The sequence below is a fragment of the Bombina bombina genome, chromosome 4, assembly GCF_027579735.1.
Source record: "Bombina bombina isolate aBomBom1 chromosome 4, aBomBom1.pri, whole genome shotgun sequence".
NCBI classification, from domain to species: Eukaryota; Metazoa; Chordata; class Amphibia; order Anura; family Bombinatoridae; genus Bombina; species Bombina bombina.
The window spans coordinates 860,285,486-860,304,009 of NC_069502.1; the positions used below are offsets into that span (position 1 = coordinate 860,285,486).

At 37.8% G+C, this 18,524-nt stretch overlaps 1 protein-coding gene across 1 annotated transcript in view; it reads left to right on the forward strand.

Annotated features, from left to right (window-relative positions):
* The first annotated feature begins 2,326 nt into the window (after positions 1 to 2,326).
* The window catches only part of LOC128657319 (gastrula zinc finger protein XlCGF57.1-like), a 118,031-nt gene continuing 101,833 nt past the window's right edge, over positions 2,327 to 18,524 (forward strand). Inside the window, exons 1-4 of the mRNA XM_053711618.1 lie at positions 2,327 to 2,492; positions 3,595 to 3,726; positions 8,514 to 8,621; positions 9,413 to 9,517. Of these exons, the coding sequence (XP_053567593.1) occupies positions 3,675 to 3,726; positions 8,514 to 8,621; positions 9,413 to 9,517 (265 nt within the window). The 5' untranslated portion in view covers positions 2,327 to 2,492; positions 3,595 to 3,674. The remainder of the gene's footprint in view (positions 2,493 to 3,594; positions 3,727 to 8,513; positions 8,622 to 9,412; positions 9,518 to 18,524) is intronic.

Below are 18,524 nucleotides of genomic sequence, written 5' to 3' on the forward strand. Positions count from 1 at the left end.
TGGGCGGAGGTCCACTCTTGTCATCTGTCAGCGATCACCAGAATGCCAAGCTACCGAGATACGGGTTGAGGTCCAGGGATCCCCAGGTGGAACTAATAGATGCTTTGGCGGTCCCTTGGTCCTTCAATCTTGCATACCTATTCCCTACGTTTGCGCTTCTTCCTTGGGTCATTGCTTGAATCAAGCAGGAGAGGGCATCGGTGATCCTCATCGCTTCTGCTTGGCCTTGCAGGATTTGGTATGCAGACCTGGTGAGCATCACCTTGGAGACTTCCGTTGAGGAAAGACCTTCTCATTCAAGGGCCTTTTCTTCACCCAAATCTAGTTTCTCTGAAGCTGTCTGCTTCGAGATTGAACGGTTAATCCTATCCAAGTGGGGTTTTTCTGAGTCGGTCATAGAGACCATGATTCAGGCTCGTAAGCCTGTAACTAGAAAGATTTACCATAAGATATGGCTTAAATATCTTTATTGGTGTGAATCCAAGGGGTACTCATGGAGTAGAGTTAGGATAACAGAATTTTGTCTTTTCTCCAAGAGGGTTTGGAGAAGGGTTTGTCGACAAGTTCCCTAGTGGGTCAAATTTCTGCCTTGTCTATTTTGTTACACAAACGTCTGGCAGATGTTCCAGATGTGCAATCTTTTTGTCAGGCCTTGGTTAGGATCAGGCCTGTGTTCAGACCAGTTACTCCTCCATGGAGTCGGAATTTTGTTCTTAAAGTTTTTCAAGGGGCTCCGTTTGGGCCTATGCATTTCTTAGATATTAAGTTGTTATCTTGGAAAGTTTTATTTCTTCAGCTCGTAGAGTGTCTGAACTCTCGGTGTTGCAGTATACTTCGCCTTATCTTATTTTTCATTCAGATAAGGTGGTGTTACAGACTAACCTAGGTTTTCTTCCTAAGGTTGTTTTTTTTGGATGAAGAGTATCATCCGCTTTGCATATGAGACTGCTGGACGGCGGCCTACTGAGAGGGTTACGGCTCATTCCACTAGGGCTGTTGCTTCCTCATGGGCATTCAAACATGAAGCTTCTGTAGAACAGATTTGCAAGGCTGCAACTTGGTCCTCTCTTCACACTTTTTCTAAATTTTACAAATTTAATACTTGTGCCTCGGCTGAGGCTGCTTTTGGAAGAAAGGTTCTTCAAGCAGTGGTGCCTTCCGTTTAGGTTCCCTGTCTTGTCCCTCCCGTATCATCTGTGTCCTCTAGCTTGGGTATTGTATCCCATAAGTAATGAAGATGATCCGTGGACTCATCGTGTCTTTAAGAAGAAAAGAAAATTTATGCTTACCTGATAAATTTGTTTTTTCTTAGACACGATGTGTCCATGGCCCGTCCTGTTCTTTTAAGACAGGTTGTTATTTTTTGTAAACTTCAGACACCTCTGCACCTTGGCTTTTCCTTTCTCTTCCTAACTTCGGTCGAATGACTGGAGTGGGAGGGAAGGGAGGAGCCATTTAACAGCTTTGCTGTGGTGCTCTTTGCCTCCTCCTGCTGGCCAGGAGGTGAATATTCCATAAGTAATGAAGATGATCCGTGGACTCATTGTGTCTAAGAAGAAACAAATTTATCAGGTAAGCATAAATTTTCTTTTTATATCATCTTTTAATTTTTGTTAAACATGGAATCATAAGTTATGTATTGTTGTTATTATTATGTCATTTTATGTGTGTGAAATATTTAGGAAATAATGACTATTGCTGTAACACAGAAATCTATTTTTTTTTTTTTTTTTACATTTCATATGATTACTTTTGACCATATTTGGGAATTAATGCAGACTGAAGTTGTTTTCTGAAAGTGCTTGGTTTGTTTAAAAAGCAAAAAAGAGAAGGGGGTAGTGTATCAGCGCTAATATGTATATCCTATATAAAAACTCACAGACAGGTATATCTCCTTAAATACATTTTAGCATTTGTTATGTGATTTTAACTTAAAATCTATATTTAGATATAAGGTAAAAAGATTCTGTGGCGCCACCTAATGGCTGAATATATATATAGGAATTTTATAATAAATTTGTAAACAGAACATCTGCAGTAACTTATAATACCGAATATAAATTATCGAATCTATTTTATTTAACTTTACGTTTTTATATAAGGTTTTAAATTATTCGCATTTGTAATGAATTTACGAAAGTACGTTCAGATAATGAATATAACATTACATTTTACCATAATTGTAATTCAGATGTCCAACATATAACTAAGATATGTCCCTTTAAATTGGGGGTATAAGTAAACTGCAGATGTTCTGTAAATTCAGAGTTTAAGAAAGGCTTGTAGCTGAAACGCGTTAATCTGAGTTTTGATCCTTCCAGGGATCCGTAGTTTGTCCGCAGTTTTGTTTTGGAAGCGGAAAGGAGAACAAAGAAAAAACGGCACCGTCTTGTCTGGAAAAAACGAGTTCACTAAACATTCGTATAATGGAAGGAGAACGATAAGGATCAGTCCGGATTGTAATATCCACTCGTCAACAGCAAAGCTATGGTGTAAGTAACTAAAGGCACCTTATTGTTAAATACTTTGCCATACGTTTGACAAGGAACCCTTGTCCTCTCTGTTTGTTCTTTGGGAAAACAGGAAGAATAAGCTTTTCATTTGAATTAATAACCATAATATTGGACTCTTGATCTAACTTACAAAGTAGCCCTGCGATTAATGGAGGGTAATTTGTAACCGCTGTTGCGGAAGATTGCAACAATTGTTTTTAACACTGTTTGTATATATGTACTTAAGTACTTTTTTTTTTTTTTATGTGAATTATAAAGAAATTTATTATCTTTTTACTGAGGAAATTCTGAGTGTCTGAAACTACAGTTATATTAGACTGGTACTATTGCACCTGTCATATTTTGTATATTTAGAGAGTGAGAGATATACTTTGCCTGTTACACTTTTTTGCTTAAAAGTATTTAACCATTGAATTATACAGGCCTATCCATCTTGAACATTAGCCCATCTTTCTATCTTACCCAAGTTTGGGAATTTATTACCCCATTTAGCCTACAATACAAAAATATTGAACTTTAATAATAATTCAAAGCTCCATCTTTTAAAAATAATTCAAGGTCCATCCTATAAAATTTGGTGAACATTATAAAAAACTATAGAACCGTACCCATAGAGGTAATTAATTCACACTTATTTGGAGACATCCAATATGATGGGAAAGCATCTGTTCATAAGTGAAAGCTCATTTTTCTTAAAAAGCAGCATATAGTATGTGTGGGTAACTCGCATAAGAAAACACCGGAATTTAATTACAAAAAGTATGCAAATTGTTAGAAACGGCTTAGGCACAGGGATGTTAAATGTCTTCAAAATAAAAGAGCTAAAGATCTGTAATGAGAGACAAACGTATGTATTGTTAGAACACTATATTTATGTATTGATTTATTTTTTTTTATAATCGCTGTTTTCTGTTGGATGAATCCATTTTATTCACTTTAATCCATTTGTGACCAAGCACAGCGATTCCTAAATCCTGGTCTGTTTATGATACTCTGATAAGGGAGTTGGTCACCAATAATTCACAATATTTCCCCCTATAGCAATGAACTGTACATGAGCCTGCCCTATCTTTCTTTTTAGGCTCCTGTTACTGTGAAGATCACGTACAATACACATCACTGTGTTTGCCAGTAAAGAAGAAACATTAGCTGAGCTAGACAATGTCTGACAAGACCGAGAACCAAACCTCAGAGCTTCCTGATGCACACAGAGGTAAGCAGGACGTCACGTGCATGTCACCTGGTTTTGTCATCACAATGGGATAATATATTAACAAACCAGAAACTTCCGCAATTTGATTGCTTAAAGGGACTTAATGATCTGTAGTATGCTGAGGCTGTACATAAGTTCCCACAAAGCAATATTTAAAAACCCATTTTAGTTTTGTTTTTAACCATCAGCTGAACTCTGAGATTTCCTCCAGTGTCGCTCAGCAGTATGGGAACATCTGCATAGGTACCGTGTCAGAGGAGTATGCCAGGGCTGAGGATGAGTGTATGATTTCCAAGCTATGGTAGGTGGGGCCAGATTGTCAAGGACCGATGTAAGGGTGGAGTTATAGTGGCAGATTCATTAGGGCAGGAAAAGGAGAGAATGGAAGAGAGGAGAGGTTCGAGAGAGCTAGTGAGCTGTTGCTAATCTAATGACTTGATTCTTCTGTGAATTTTGGTGTGAGGGGTAGAAGGAGCGAGAGTTGTCGGGAGGAGATGATGATCAGAAAGAGGAAAAGTAGAGTTGTTGAAGTATGAGAGTGCATCAATAGCTGAAAATCAGATCAAGGGAGTGACCATCTTTGTCAGTGAGAGAGTCAGTCCATTGAAACAGGCTGAAAGAGGAAAAAAGTTGCAGAAGTTGTTTTGCAGAGGAGGCAGTGGGATTGTCAAAAGAGATGTTTAAGTTGCCAAGAATGAGGGCAGGGGTGTCTGAGGAAAGGAAATAAGGTAGCCAGGCAGCAAAGTGATCTAGAAATAAAGTTGAGGAGCCAGGGGGGCGGTATATGACTGCAACACGTATAGAAAGGGGAGAGGATAAGTGAATCCTGTGTGTTTCAAATGAAGAAAATGTGAGGGAAGAGAAGGGCTGTATTTGTTGAAAGGTGCAACGAGAAGAAAGTAAAATACCAACACCACCTCCTTGTTTATTACCAGACCTAGGAGTGGGTCTGAAGTGAAGACCCCCATGTGAAAGTGCAGCATAATATGTATGTGGTGTTGTTGGTCACATACAGGGAGCACTAAATCAGGGTTTAATAAGGTTTATAGGCACAGAGCTGTGTAGTTACTATAATGTGTATGTGGTGTTATTGGTCACAGAGAGGGAGCACTAAATCAGGGGTTTAGTAAGGTTTATAGGCACATAGCTATGTAGTTACTATAATGTGTATGTGGTGTTGTTGGTCACATACAGGGAGCACTAAATCAGGGGTTTAATAAGGTTTATAGGCACAGAGCTGTGTAGTTACTATAATGTGTATATGGTGCTGTTGGTCACATACAGGGAGCACTAAATCAGGGGTTTAATAAGGTTTATAGGCACAGAGCTGTGTAGTTACTATGTGTATATGGTGCTGTTGGTCACATAGCGAGAGCACTAAATCAGGGGTTAAATAAAGTTTATAGGCCCAGAGCTGATGACTAATCTATAATGTGTACGTGGTATTAACACATTTATATTTTGTGCTCTACTGACGTTTTCTACTTTACTGTTATGATCCCACTGCTGTCTTCTCTGTCATGTCCAACGGCACAATGAGTTAGAGTTTTTCTAATATAATGTTGAATACAATTATACACTAATACAACCACTAGGTGGCAATGTACACTTGTGAATTACAAAAATTTGGCGCCAAAATGGCTATTTAAACAGTGCTAAGTATACACTATGTCAAGCATGAGTAAGGGCTTTGTTAGCCCAAAACGTCGCTGTTTTTCTGTGGACCCTGTGCGATAAGTAAAGGTCTTTTAAACATATCACAGCTGGAGAGATTCCTTCTTTTGTGGACATTTTGACAGGCATGGTAAGCCTTCTCCGTATTCTGTGAACTGTGGGTGCTGTTTCCTATTCTTTTATACAACTGCAAAGCAAACAGAAGGCTTTTCCAGTATTCAAACACTACAGCTTCTCAGAGAGTCAGCAGTGGCTTGTATGACACAAATGAAGTCTTTACAGACACAATACTCACCGCCGCCAGCTCTCTAAGCTTAAATACTGTTGCACAGGTCTGAGTCACAGCATATGTGCGTATGCCACTGAAAAAAATGGTAATCAATTTCCCTTAGTTCTCCTGGTATCCTTTATTAAAAGGTAATGGGACATAAGATTAGTTTCAATTCTCTATGTATAAACGTATCTGAATTTCCCCTTTTTCTGATACTTGTTATATATTTTGTTGTATTAGGTTACTTGGAGATTATAATAAGAAATAACATTGTACCATGTATATGTAGTATTACATTCTTAAAGATAAAAAGATGTATATCACATATATATATATATATATATATATATATATATATATATATATATATATATATATATATATATATATATAATAATAATAAGAGCAGGTATTGGCGCACCTCAAGACACATGAGACCACAAATTATTTCACATATTTTAACTTTTTTCCATTTTTTCCTTGCTGCAAAAATTGCCTTCTTAATATTTAATATTTTTTTTTTATTTTTTTAAATAAAGATGGGATCTTAGTCACACAATATGGCCATATTCTGCTCAGCCAGTCACCACTTACAAAGTGTCCCACATAAGACTGGTCCTAACTCTATAAAATTTAGCCAAGCTAAGCTCAAGAATACAATTCTAATATATCAAAATAGAATTTCCAATCTCTGGCTACATGTTATTACACATACTTCAAACTTGTTTCCCAATGCTGCAAAAAATTGCCTTCTCAACACCTCTTAACACTATGAAATTAGCCAATACAATTCTAATATACCAAAATAACATTCCAACATTACAATACTATACCTCTCATCCAGACTGCATGGGATGAGGTTTTCTGGCTTTATATACACACCGTTAAATATCTGTGTCTAGAACACACCTGAACTGGGTGGAGTGCTTTAAACCAAAAGGGTTTTGGTCAGTTTCCCCAGTGATAAATCAGTAAGAAATAATGGTTAAGCACATCTAATAAAAGCCTATATTTTTAAATGCACATATTGTGGAGTGCTGCCAAAGTGACCAAAATGTATATAATAATAAGAGCAGGTATTGGCGCACCTCAAGACACATGAGACCACAAATTATTTCACATATTTTTACTTTTTCCATTTTTTCCTTGCTGCAAAAATTGCCTTCTTAATATTTCATAATAAATATATATATATATATATATATATATATATATATATATATATATATATATATATATATATATATATATATATATATATATATATATATATATATATATATATAGTCTTTATAGCATGGCCGAGTACTCACAGTAACCTTTGAACCACCGGGGTGCACATCAAAGAGATCCTGCATAATTCACAGATCCAACATATCGCAAAAAGGAAGGCACTCCCCGGGTTTAATAAGGATAAAGTTTTATTCCTTATGAAGTAACGTTTCAGAGTTTTACCTCCGTTTTCAAACAGTTTGAAAACGGAGGTAAAACTCTGAAACGTTACTTCATAAGGAATAAAACTTTATCCTTATTAAACCCGGGGAGTGCCTTCCTTTTATATATATATATATATATATATATATATATATATATATATATATATATATATATATATATATATATATATATATATATATATATATATATATATATATTATTTTTTTAAATTGTTTAGACATTTTATTTCATTTATACACACCATAATATTGAAACATTAAAGTTTTATATGAACAGAATATGATGTGATTAGTGAACTATAAATACTATTTAAATATAGTGCCTTTGTTTTTACCATTAATGCAATTTTAATGTTGAGTGTTTAAAGGGTTGATTCCCTCCTTGTGTATAAAATGAGTTGTAACCTAGAAGGGAGACTCTATGACTAAGCTCCTCTAGGGGGCGTAAAACGCTTCAGTTGAACTGTATTTGGATATCTTCCATGTCTGCTGTGTTTTAAAGGATTTCAATAAATGGTGATTTTACCTGAATTTGCACCTTGCAGTGCTGTATTTGAACTGTGTTGCTATTTGTAGTAATTTGATCTATTGTTGTACGTGCACTCCGAGCTGGGAGGAGCTTTCAAAGAAAACACTTGTTGGTTTTTGTCCGTTTGGAGCTTCGGTGTGTGGGCGGATTTATTAAAAAGTAACCCTAGGTGAACTAGCCATCTGGCAGCAGAGTTTGCAACATTGTTTATAGCAATGTTATACAAAGACTGCTGCCATAGAATGCTAAAGACATATGCACACTCCTAAGTGTCAACAGCCTACCTAGGTTTACTCTCAACAAAGGATATCAAGAGAATAAAGCACATTTGAAAATAGAAGCAAATTGTAAAGTTGTTTAAAATCACAGGCTCTGTCCGAATCCCAAAAGTTTAATTCTGACCTTACGTTGCCTTTAAAGGGTCAGGAAACCCCACATTTTTCTTTCATGATTTGGATAGAACATACAATTTAACCATTTTACTTCTATTATCAAATTTGCTTCATTCCCTTGCTATCCTTTGAAAACATCTAGTTAGCCAATCACAAAAGACAAATGTGTCCGGATACCAATCAGCAGCTAGCTTTCACTAGTGTAGAATATGTGCGCTTTCATTTTCAACAAGGGATAAGAGAACGAAGCACATTTCAAAATAGAAGTACATTTAAAAGTATCTTAAAATGGCATGCTCTATCAGAATCATGCAAGTTCAATTTTGACTTTTCTATCCCTTTAAAGATATTTTTTGCACTAATTGTTTAAATTAAAAAAAAAAGTAAAAAGTACAAGCTCCAGCATAAGTTTATGCTACACCCTGTACCGTGTATTATCAGGTGATTTCCTGCTGTAATTACAGGGCGCCTAGAGGAAAACCCGGGCACTGGGCTATTAAATGTGAAGGAAGAGGATGAGACAGATGACATGAATAGTCATCAGACTGAAATACATTGCTCCCTCCCTGCCGGTGAGTAGTAATACGTGAGAGTCTGCCGGGGCTGTGCACACAGTTACTTACTGCTCTCGCTCCCTGCCGGTGAGTAGTAATACGTGAGAGTCTGCCGGGGCTGTGCACACAGTTACTTACTGCTCTCCCTCCCTGCCGGTGAGTAGTAATACGTGAGAGTCTGCCGGGGCTGTGCACACAGTTACTTACTGCTCTCCCTCCCTGCCGGTGAGTAGTAATACGTGAGAGTCTGCCGGGGCTGTGCACACAGTTACTTACTGCTCTCTCTCCCTGCCGGTGAGTAGTAATACGTGAGAGTCTGCCGGGGCTGTGCACACAGTTACTTACTGCTCTCCCTCCCTGCCGGTGAGTAGTAATACGTGAGAGTCTGCCGGGGCTGTGCACACAGTTACTTACTGCTCTCCCTCCCTGCCGGTGAGTAGTAATACGTGAGAGTCTGCCGGGGCTGTGCACACAGTTACTTTCTGCTCTCCCTCCCTGCCGGTGAGTAGTAATACGTGAGAGTCTGCCGGGGCTGTGCACACAGTTACTTACTGCTCTCCCTTGTAGTTTACTGTCTGCTTTATAAGCAAAGATAACACAATGAGTTTAACCCTTGTTTAGTTCACGTTGTAGTTTTATACTGGAATATAGCAGAGCAGAGTAAAAAAAAGAAAGGATGAAAGGAAATAGGAGGAGAATCTGTGAATGTAGTGTTATTGTCTGTCAGGGAAATACACAAACTCTTTTATGGTAAAGTTATAAAAACTAGATCATGTGATATAAAAACTGAATCTGCTTTATTTGTACAGACGAAGATAACGCTGATATAATGAAATTTGAGATAACAGAAGATCTGTGTGTGAGGCAGCAGCTGGAAGCATTAGATAAGGAAACCAGGGACAGTATCAGCACAGGTGAGTGTACAAGTGTGTTGTGTCTGAGGATTGTGGGTTTAAGGTGAGTGCACATGCGTGTCGTGTCTACGAGTTACAGGTGAGTGTGCACTTATATTGTGTGTGAGGTACACAATTAACAGATTAAGGAAATCAGTATCAGCCCAGGTGTGTGTGCGCTTGTGTCTGAGGGACGTAGGTTACAGGTGAGTGTGCACCTGTGTTGAGTCAGATGGACGTGAATTACAGCTGAGTTGGCACATGTGTTGTATGGGGGCACCAATGAGTGTGCATTTATGCTGTGCCTGAGAGATGTGGTTTATATGATAATGTGCACGTATGTGGCATCTGAGTTTTGTGGGTTATAGGTGAGTGTGCACATATGTTGTGTGTGTGTGTGAGGTTCGTGGATTACAAGTGAGTGTGTACGTATATTGTACATGGGTTACAGATGTGGAAACCAGTGACAGTATCAGCCCAGGTGAGTGTGCATATGTGTTGTGTCTGAGTAATGTGGGTTACAGGAGAGTATGCACATATGCTTTGAGGGAAACAGGTTACAGGTGAGTGTGCACATGTGTTTTTTTCTGTGGGTTACAGGTGAGGGTGAATGTGTGATGCTTTTGAGAGACACAGGATACGGGTTAGTGTGCATGTGTGTGATCTATGTGGGTTATAGGTGAGAGTGCAGGTGTGTTGCGTCTGAGTGACGCAGGTTGCAGGTGAGTGTGCACATGTTGGCACTTCTTATTCCTTTCTCATTGAAATCTAAGGTATTGGAGTAAAATGAAATAAAATATAACTTATTGATATACATTAAAATAAACAAACTAATTAAAAGCAACAAGCAGCCTCTATTCCGGCATACATCAAATTGATGTGGATGCAGTTTGTATCCCTTGGTCAAATAATGTCTATGTAAGTGTTAAATCTGGGAGTAATTTGCTGGGTAAAGTCGTTGTCTACTGGGATATCTAGTATATAGTAAAATTCAGTATAGTAGAGACATTAATATATTATTAGTTGTTAATGGATTCAGTTAAAAATATAGTGAAAACGGGATCTAGCAAGTATATTGCTCTAATATTATTCAGTACTTTATTGTCCAGTACTGGTATGTAGTATTTGTAATATCAGTTATCTTGCAGTTGGTAAAGTTTTATTAAATGTTAAATAGCATATATACAGTATGTATATCTCCCCAATGCAAAGTAATATATAACACTGTAGTAGCTGTATCTAGATGCAACTAGATTATCCCTTAATGTTTTCACAATAATGTCCCTCTTTTACAGAAGTGCGGTGAGTACTTTCATTTTATTAATACATTTTTATTGTTTTACTGTTGTAAACTTTGTTAACTTTGGCACATATTGAGATTGAATCACTGCTGTTATTACTTTGAAAGTGCACTGTGGTTTAACCCCTTGGCGACCGAGGACGTGTCAGGCACGTCCTACAAAAAAACACATTTAAGGACCAGAGACATGCCTGACACGTCCTCTGTGGTTCCAGCCCCTTTCAAGGTATTGCAGTGATGCATCGATATTGGTATCACTGCAATACCTTTTTTTTACCCACCGATGCAGAGAGTGACACTTTGTGGCCCGCTCTGCATCGGCCAGCGATGGTGCAGATTGTTGATGGGTGGGAGCCATTGCAGGAAGGCTGGTGGGCGGCCCATCGCTGGTGGAGATACGTCGGATGGTGCAGGGGCGCACACGGACACGCGCACCTGGGTGGGAGCGGGTGGGACCGCTACACTATGGAACATATATATATGCAGGGAGAGGGTAATATATGCAGGGAGAGGGTAATCTGAGCGCAGGAAGCCGCTCAAACCGTATTTCAGTGATACCTCGATGTTGAGGCATCCTGCAATACTGTTCCTGACTGCTGGGCTCCATTTTGATCACTCCCACAGAGCTATCACTTCCGGTTTGACTCCATGTGCAGCCCAGCAGTCAGGCAGAGCATCAGAAGCCATCGGGCAGGCTCTGCAGACTGCCCCCTTATTTCAGTTCTTTTGACAAACTTTTAGCTGGCTCATAGGAACTCCATGTGCGTGAGCACAGTTATCTATATGAAACACATGAACTAACACCCTCTAGTGGTGAAAAACTGTCAAATTGCCCTGAGCTAAGAGGCGGCCTTCAAGGACTTAGAAATTAGCATATGAACCTCCTAGGTTTAGCTTTCAACTAAGAGCACCAATGGAATAAAGCAAAAAATTGATGATAAAAGTAAATTGGAAAGTTGTTTAAAATTACATGCCCTATCTGAATCATGAAAGTTTATTTTTGACTCTACTACCCATTTAACACAGGTAGCAAATGTATTAAAATATACACAGGTATATAAATCACTTAGGGAATTACAGCAAGCACAATAGTTACTGAACACCTGCACTGTGTGAAAGTCTCTATTGTAAAGCACTTTAATCCACACAGTGTCCAAGCTGCTGCTGCTGTCATGTAGTGCAGACCCTTCCTTGTGATTCACCTGCTGACAACTTTGACGATCGTTTCATTATTTGTTATAGCTGTATCAAGGAGCATCCATGTTCTTCCTGCTTTATTTAAACCTCCCAGTCCAGTCTCATTGGTCAAAAGCATTTTAAAATGATTGGTTAATTCTTAGGGGTATTTATCATTGTTCTTGTGAACTGCTGGTGCAATGCCGCCCCCTGCAGATTTGCGGCCAATCGATAGCAGGGGGTGTCAATCAACCTGATCGTATTTGATCGGGTTGATTTTTGTCCGCGGCCTCCGAGCAGGCTGACAAGTTATGGAGCAGCGGTCTTTAGAGGGGCATCAAGCTCCATAAATCGACCCCTTTAGAGTGCTTATAACTTATAAAAAGAAGAGAGAAACATCATTAAAGGGTCATGAAACCCCAACATTTTTCTTTTATGATTCAGATTTCAAATTTCCAATTTACTTCTATTATCAAATTTTGTTTTGTTCTCATGTTATTCTGTGTTGAAGAGATATCTAGATAGGTAGCGTGCACAAGCCTGAAGTACTACAAGACAGGAAATAGTGCTGCTATCTAGTGTTGTTTTTTTATGTATAACATTGTTACAAAACTTCTATATAGTGCTGCAGACACGTGCACACACCTGAGCTTACATCTCGGCTTTTCAAGAAAGGATACCAAGAAAATGGAAAAAAATTGATACTAAAAGTAAATTGGAAAGTTGTTTAAAATTGTACGTTCTATCTGAATCATAAAAGAAAAAAAAATGGTTTTATGTCCCTTTAAAACGTACATGTTATATAATTAATAAAAAAAATGTACATAGTTTGTTCAATTTATTTATAGCTTGAATAATTTTATAAAATGATTCTTAACTAAATAAAATCAATTCCTCCTAAAGGGATACGAACCCAGGCCCTTCTGTTATAGAGCAAAAAAACTATAGGACAAAAAAAACTATACCACTAAGCCATTAGCCTTCTTTTTGAGATATAAATATTCACCAATCAAACGCTATTTAAAAAACCTTTTTCATTGCATTTACCATACAAATCATTCCTTGAGTGTTGTAATAATAATTGGAATTACATGCAAGTAATAATAACTAGTATTTATATAGCGCCTTTCTCCCAGTGGGATTCAAAGCGCTTTTTCAGCACTCACTCTCGGAATTAACCAAATCGGCAGCTGAATAGTAATAGTTGTTGTTATTACCCAATTTAATGGTACTCATTTTATCGACCTCAGAAGGATGAAGGGCTGAGTCGGCCCTGCCGGGATTTGAACCTGTGACCTTGGATCTTTTAAACAGGCTTTTTTGTAGTCAGGACACTTACCAACTGTGCTACCTCAATACTGAGAGTGTAAATTGTGTGAGGACAGTGTACAGAATAACCTACAGAAGATTCTTTGTAAAATTGTATTTGTTTTTAACAGTGTGTATTTTGACATTGTAAAACATTTGGAACCCCCTGTAAGCCACAGAGTTGGATCCATTTATTACTTGGCGCTTATCTTAGTGCTAATGAAGCTCCCTGCTGTGTGAAAACCAGACCAAGCTGAGCATTTCAAAGATATTTTAACAGTTTTTAACTATAGAAGGTGGTGCACAGTGTTGTGTTTTTTTTTTAGTTTTTATGTCTATGGTCACATATTACTTTGAATAAAAATGATATTGTATTTTATTTATATGCGCTCTATTTATCGTTTTCGCTCACGCGTGGTGTGCTTGTTAGCATGTTTGGGCACGAGAAAAACCCGATGTAAGCTTACTTCAGGACTTTTTCACTGCTGGACCGGCCTCCCGCCGGCACCAGCAGATGACCGTTACAGATGGTGACATACACAGTGTCACCATCTGTAATTATCTGGCATCTGCCTTTATTTGGAACTGGAGCTCCGATCGTGCTTCCGTTCCATATGCAGGCAGATGCCATGAGCTCAGGAACTCCCGCTCTCGGCTGTAACTTAAAGGGACTCTATACCCAAACATTTTCTTTCATGATTAAAGTAGAGAATACAATTTTAAACAACATTCCAATTTACTTCTATTTCCTAATTTGCTTCATTCTTTAGAATGAAGAAATAGCAATGCACACAGTTAACCAATCACAGGAGGCATCTATGTGCAGCTACCAATCAGCAGCTACTAAGCATATCTAGATATGCTTTTCAGCAAAGAATATCTAGAGAATGAAGCAAATTAGATAATAGAAGTAAATTAGAAAGTTGTTTATAATTGTATGCTCTTTCTAAATCATGAAAGAAAAAAAATTAGGTTTCATGTCCCTTTAACAAACGAGACTGCTGTAGCTTCCTGCAGCTCTGACGTGTATATATATATGTCTTGCGGTACGATATGCAAAGTACAGCACAATGTGTATATATATACATCACATTGGCTAAAATGTTTTCCAGTTCATATGATTATTATGTGTTGAGTACTAAAGAGTCTCATCTATTAAACTCACTACAGCTATGAGTGTATAAGTAGACTTCTGTGTTCTAAATTATTTCTTTGAAGTGTTTACATGAAATGCGCTATAGCTCTGGTATGATATTGTACTCACCGGACCCTTTCTCAATCCTATGAGGTAAGAGGAAGCCTCTGTCTGAGAGAGGGAAAGACTCACTTCACACTGGCTGTGCTTGTTGCTATGTGCCTCTTTAAGTAGGTAGTTATACTTCTGGGTGGCTCCCGTATATGTATATCATAAAAGAAAGAGCAAGAAGAATCCAAATAGTGTAACACTATTTATTTACATCAAGCCTTTTAAAATTACATGGAGCAACTCACATTAAAAACCCTCAATCAGATATGAGGTAAGGTAGTTAGCAGTTGTTCAGAAATCAGAATTTATTATATGTGCCCATCCAAGACATTTTAAAAGGCTTGGTGTAGTGCGTTTAATAGATGAGACACTTTAGTAATCAACAAATATTAATCATATGAACTGGAAAACATCAGCTTAACCCTTAAAGGTTTTAAACACACAGTAGATCTGTCTCTCAAAACCCACAGTGCACTATTGGTCCAGACCGGAACCTGACACTCATCCTATCAGCACTGCTAGTCACATGACTCAGATGTGCAAATAGTGCTGCTAATTGGAGAAGGGGCGGGTTCCACTTAGGACCAGCATAAGTCACACGTGTCACTTCTACTGTGTGTTTAATTTCTTTATGGTTGTTAAACACAGAGTAGAGCAGGGCCAATAGTCATAAAATTACATGCTCTAAAGCAGTGTTTCTCAACTCCAGTCCTCAGGATCCTTAACAGGCCATAATCATCTGAAGGATGAAAGCAGGTTAGTAACCATGGTTACTGATCAGCTTATTATTTCACCTATGCCCTAGTTAAGATATAATGAATATGTGGCCGTTAAGGGTCCTGAGGACTGGAGTTAAGAAACACTGCTCTAAAGGATTAGAGCATGTTATTTTTTTTTTTTTACTATTATGGCCCTTTAGTTTGCTTTATATTGTTGCAAACACTGTTGCAAACATATGTATTGTGTACAAAAAGGCATATTTTCCCTTAAAGGGATAGTAAATACAATTTTTTTTCTTTCATGATTAAGATAAAGCATGTAATTTTAAGCAACTTTCTAATTTACTCCTATTATCAATTTTTCTTTGTTTCCCTTGCTTTCTTTTGTTTGAAAAGCAAGAATGAAAGCTTAGAAGCCAACCAATTTTTGGTTCAACACTTGGGTTGCACTTGCTGATTGGTAGCTAAATGTAGCCACCAAATAGCAAGCACTATCCAGGGCTCTGAACCAAAAATGTGCTGGCTCCTTAGCTTAGAGTCCAGCTTTTTCAAATAAAGATAGCAAGAGAACAAAGAAAATTTGATAATAGGATTAAATTAGAGCATGCAATTTTAAGCAACTTTCTATCTGAATCATGAAAGAAAAAAATTGGGTTTGCTATCCCTTTAATTTCCATTTGCTGTATAAATAAAAACTGGGTGTAATGGGTACACCCCCGCCACTATGTGCACTCATTCCATTTTAACTATATGCTCTTTATCTTTAACTGAGATTATAACCAGAAGCAAACCTGAAATAATGAAACTACCTGAAGGCTAGATTAACTCAAATGCTAGCAGTGTCTATAAAATGGGCTCTGGCACCTGGAAAAATGCTTTGGTCTTGCTCCCTGGACAGCCACACCTCTCCCCTTTGGCACAGGCACCTTATCACTTTTTCTTAGCTTCTGTGTCTCTTTGCACTAGACTTACTCAGTGCCCTTTTTCCTCCAACTCTTGCGCTATGTGTGCTTAAATCACTGGTGTCTGTATTTACAGCTGTGATTTAACTCCTTGATTGTCTATGTGTATTAGGGCTACTGTGAGTGTGATTTGCATCAGTTAATTTCCCTTTCATTACCTGTTTGAATCACTGCTGATCGTAACCTGCAAGGTTCTGAAATACAAAATATTTTTTGGGGGTTTCATATCCCTTTAAGCAATTAAATAATGTTAAGGTTAAAAAAGCCCCAGGGCCAATGGGTATTTAAGGAGTTTAGTCTAGTAATAGTTTAACCATTGTTTTTCCTTCAGGTTTATTTCTATTCTGGGGATGTACCAAAAAGGTAGCGTAAAGTAGATGTGCTGCCTATATATTAATAGGAACAAAAGCTTAGGTGGGAAATTGCAAACTTATGAACTTAACATCTGTAGTGAGAAAATAATTTAAAAGATAAGGGATGGGATGCGGAGCCTGGCCACGCTAGCTAACAGCCACACATTGATCGAGCTCTAAAACTCCAAAACCTCTCATGTAAGGTGTAATGCTGCCTACATGAAAGAACACAAAGTCCCACAGCACATAGAAATATATAACTCACTTTATTGTAAAGTGCAGGTCCGGAAAAACAGCAACGTTTCGGGCTCTCAACCCTTATTCATGCTATAACATTAATTTCAAAATGATCACATTTATAAAGCCACCTAGGACCAACAAGTTCCTTAATTACCTACAACATTTTACTTGTGCACAAACACACATTCCCTTTGCAAATTGTACCATCTAGTGGCAGCTAGTGACTATTGCATACATTTCTCAATATAATTTCTTAAAAACAAATTACACATACAGATGCTTAAATATAAACAGACATTTCATATTCCTTATTCATGCGCTGTGGTCTAAGGGCAATCAACATAAGATTCCAGTATAGCTCTCTTCTCTTTAATAGTAATTCCCTATCAGCCCCACCTCCTGGGCATTTTAATCTGATCTATTACCTGCCCCCTCAATTGGCTGATAGAGTGTTTAGCTTCTAGGAAATGAGATGACACTGGGGCATCCTTATCCCCACACCTAATGTTAGACTTATGTTCCCTAATTCGGTCACCAGCCTTTCTCGTGGTCTCCCCAATGTAAATTTTTGAACATGGGCATTTTATTAAGTACATTATAAAGGTTGAATTGCAAGTAAAATGATCCCTTTTTCTATAAATTTTACCAGATCTGGGATGGGAAAATGTGGCCCCCTTAATCATTGAGTTACAGTTATTACAGCCCAGACAAGGGTAGCACCCCAGGTTTTTCTCTGTTATGTAGCTTTGGGTAAACTTTTTATTACTACCTATGTCAGTCTGTACAAACATGTCTTTAAGATTACGGTTTCTTTTATAGGTCATGATAAGGGTATGTTGAAAACTATTAATATTTGGATTGCAATCTTCCAAGATATGCCAATGTCTGTTGACCATATATTTAATCTCTCTACTGTTCTTACTGTATTTGGATACTAGGACCAATCGGTCCATCTTAGTTCCCTCCTTTTTCTCCTTTTTTCTGAGTAGCAAAGAAGCCCTATTAATATTACTTACTGCTGCAATCTCTTTTTCTATAAGAGCTTTAGGATAGACCCTATCCAAGAATTTGTTCCCCATTTCTCTTAGTCTGTCTCGTATGATGCCATCCTGGCTAACAATACATTTAACCCTAATTAACTGACTTCTAGGTGGGAGGGAGGTGATAGGGAATTACTATTTAAGAGAAGGGAGCTATACTGGATGTTTGTTAGACCACAGGGCATTAATAAGGAATATGATATGTCTGTTTAAAACAAATTACACATACAGATGCTAAAATATAAAGAAATTCTATTGAGAAATGTATGTAATAGTCACTAGGTGCCACTAGATGGTGTAATTTGCATAGTGAATGTGTGTTTGTGCACAAGTAAAATGTTGTAGGTAATTAAGGAACTTGTTGATCCTAGGTGACTTTATAAATGTGATCATTTTGAAATTAATGTTATAGTATGAATAAGGGTTGAGAGGCCAAAAAGTTGCTGTTTTTCTGGACCTACACTTTACAATAAAGTGAGTTATATTTCTATGTGCTGTGGGACTTTGTGTTCTTTAATGTAATTTTGAGGCCTGCAGTGGGCCTGTTGTCTTGCACGTGCACATTACAAGGGGACTAATTGCTGATTCCTATTCTTTGGTTTTGTGCATTAGAATTTACAAGAGGTGGCGGTGTCCAATATGTTCACATATACAGATGTGGAAGCAGCAAGGATTACTACCCTA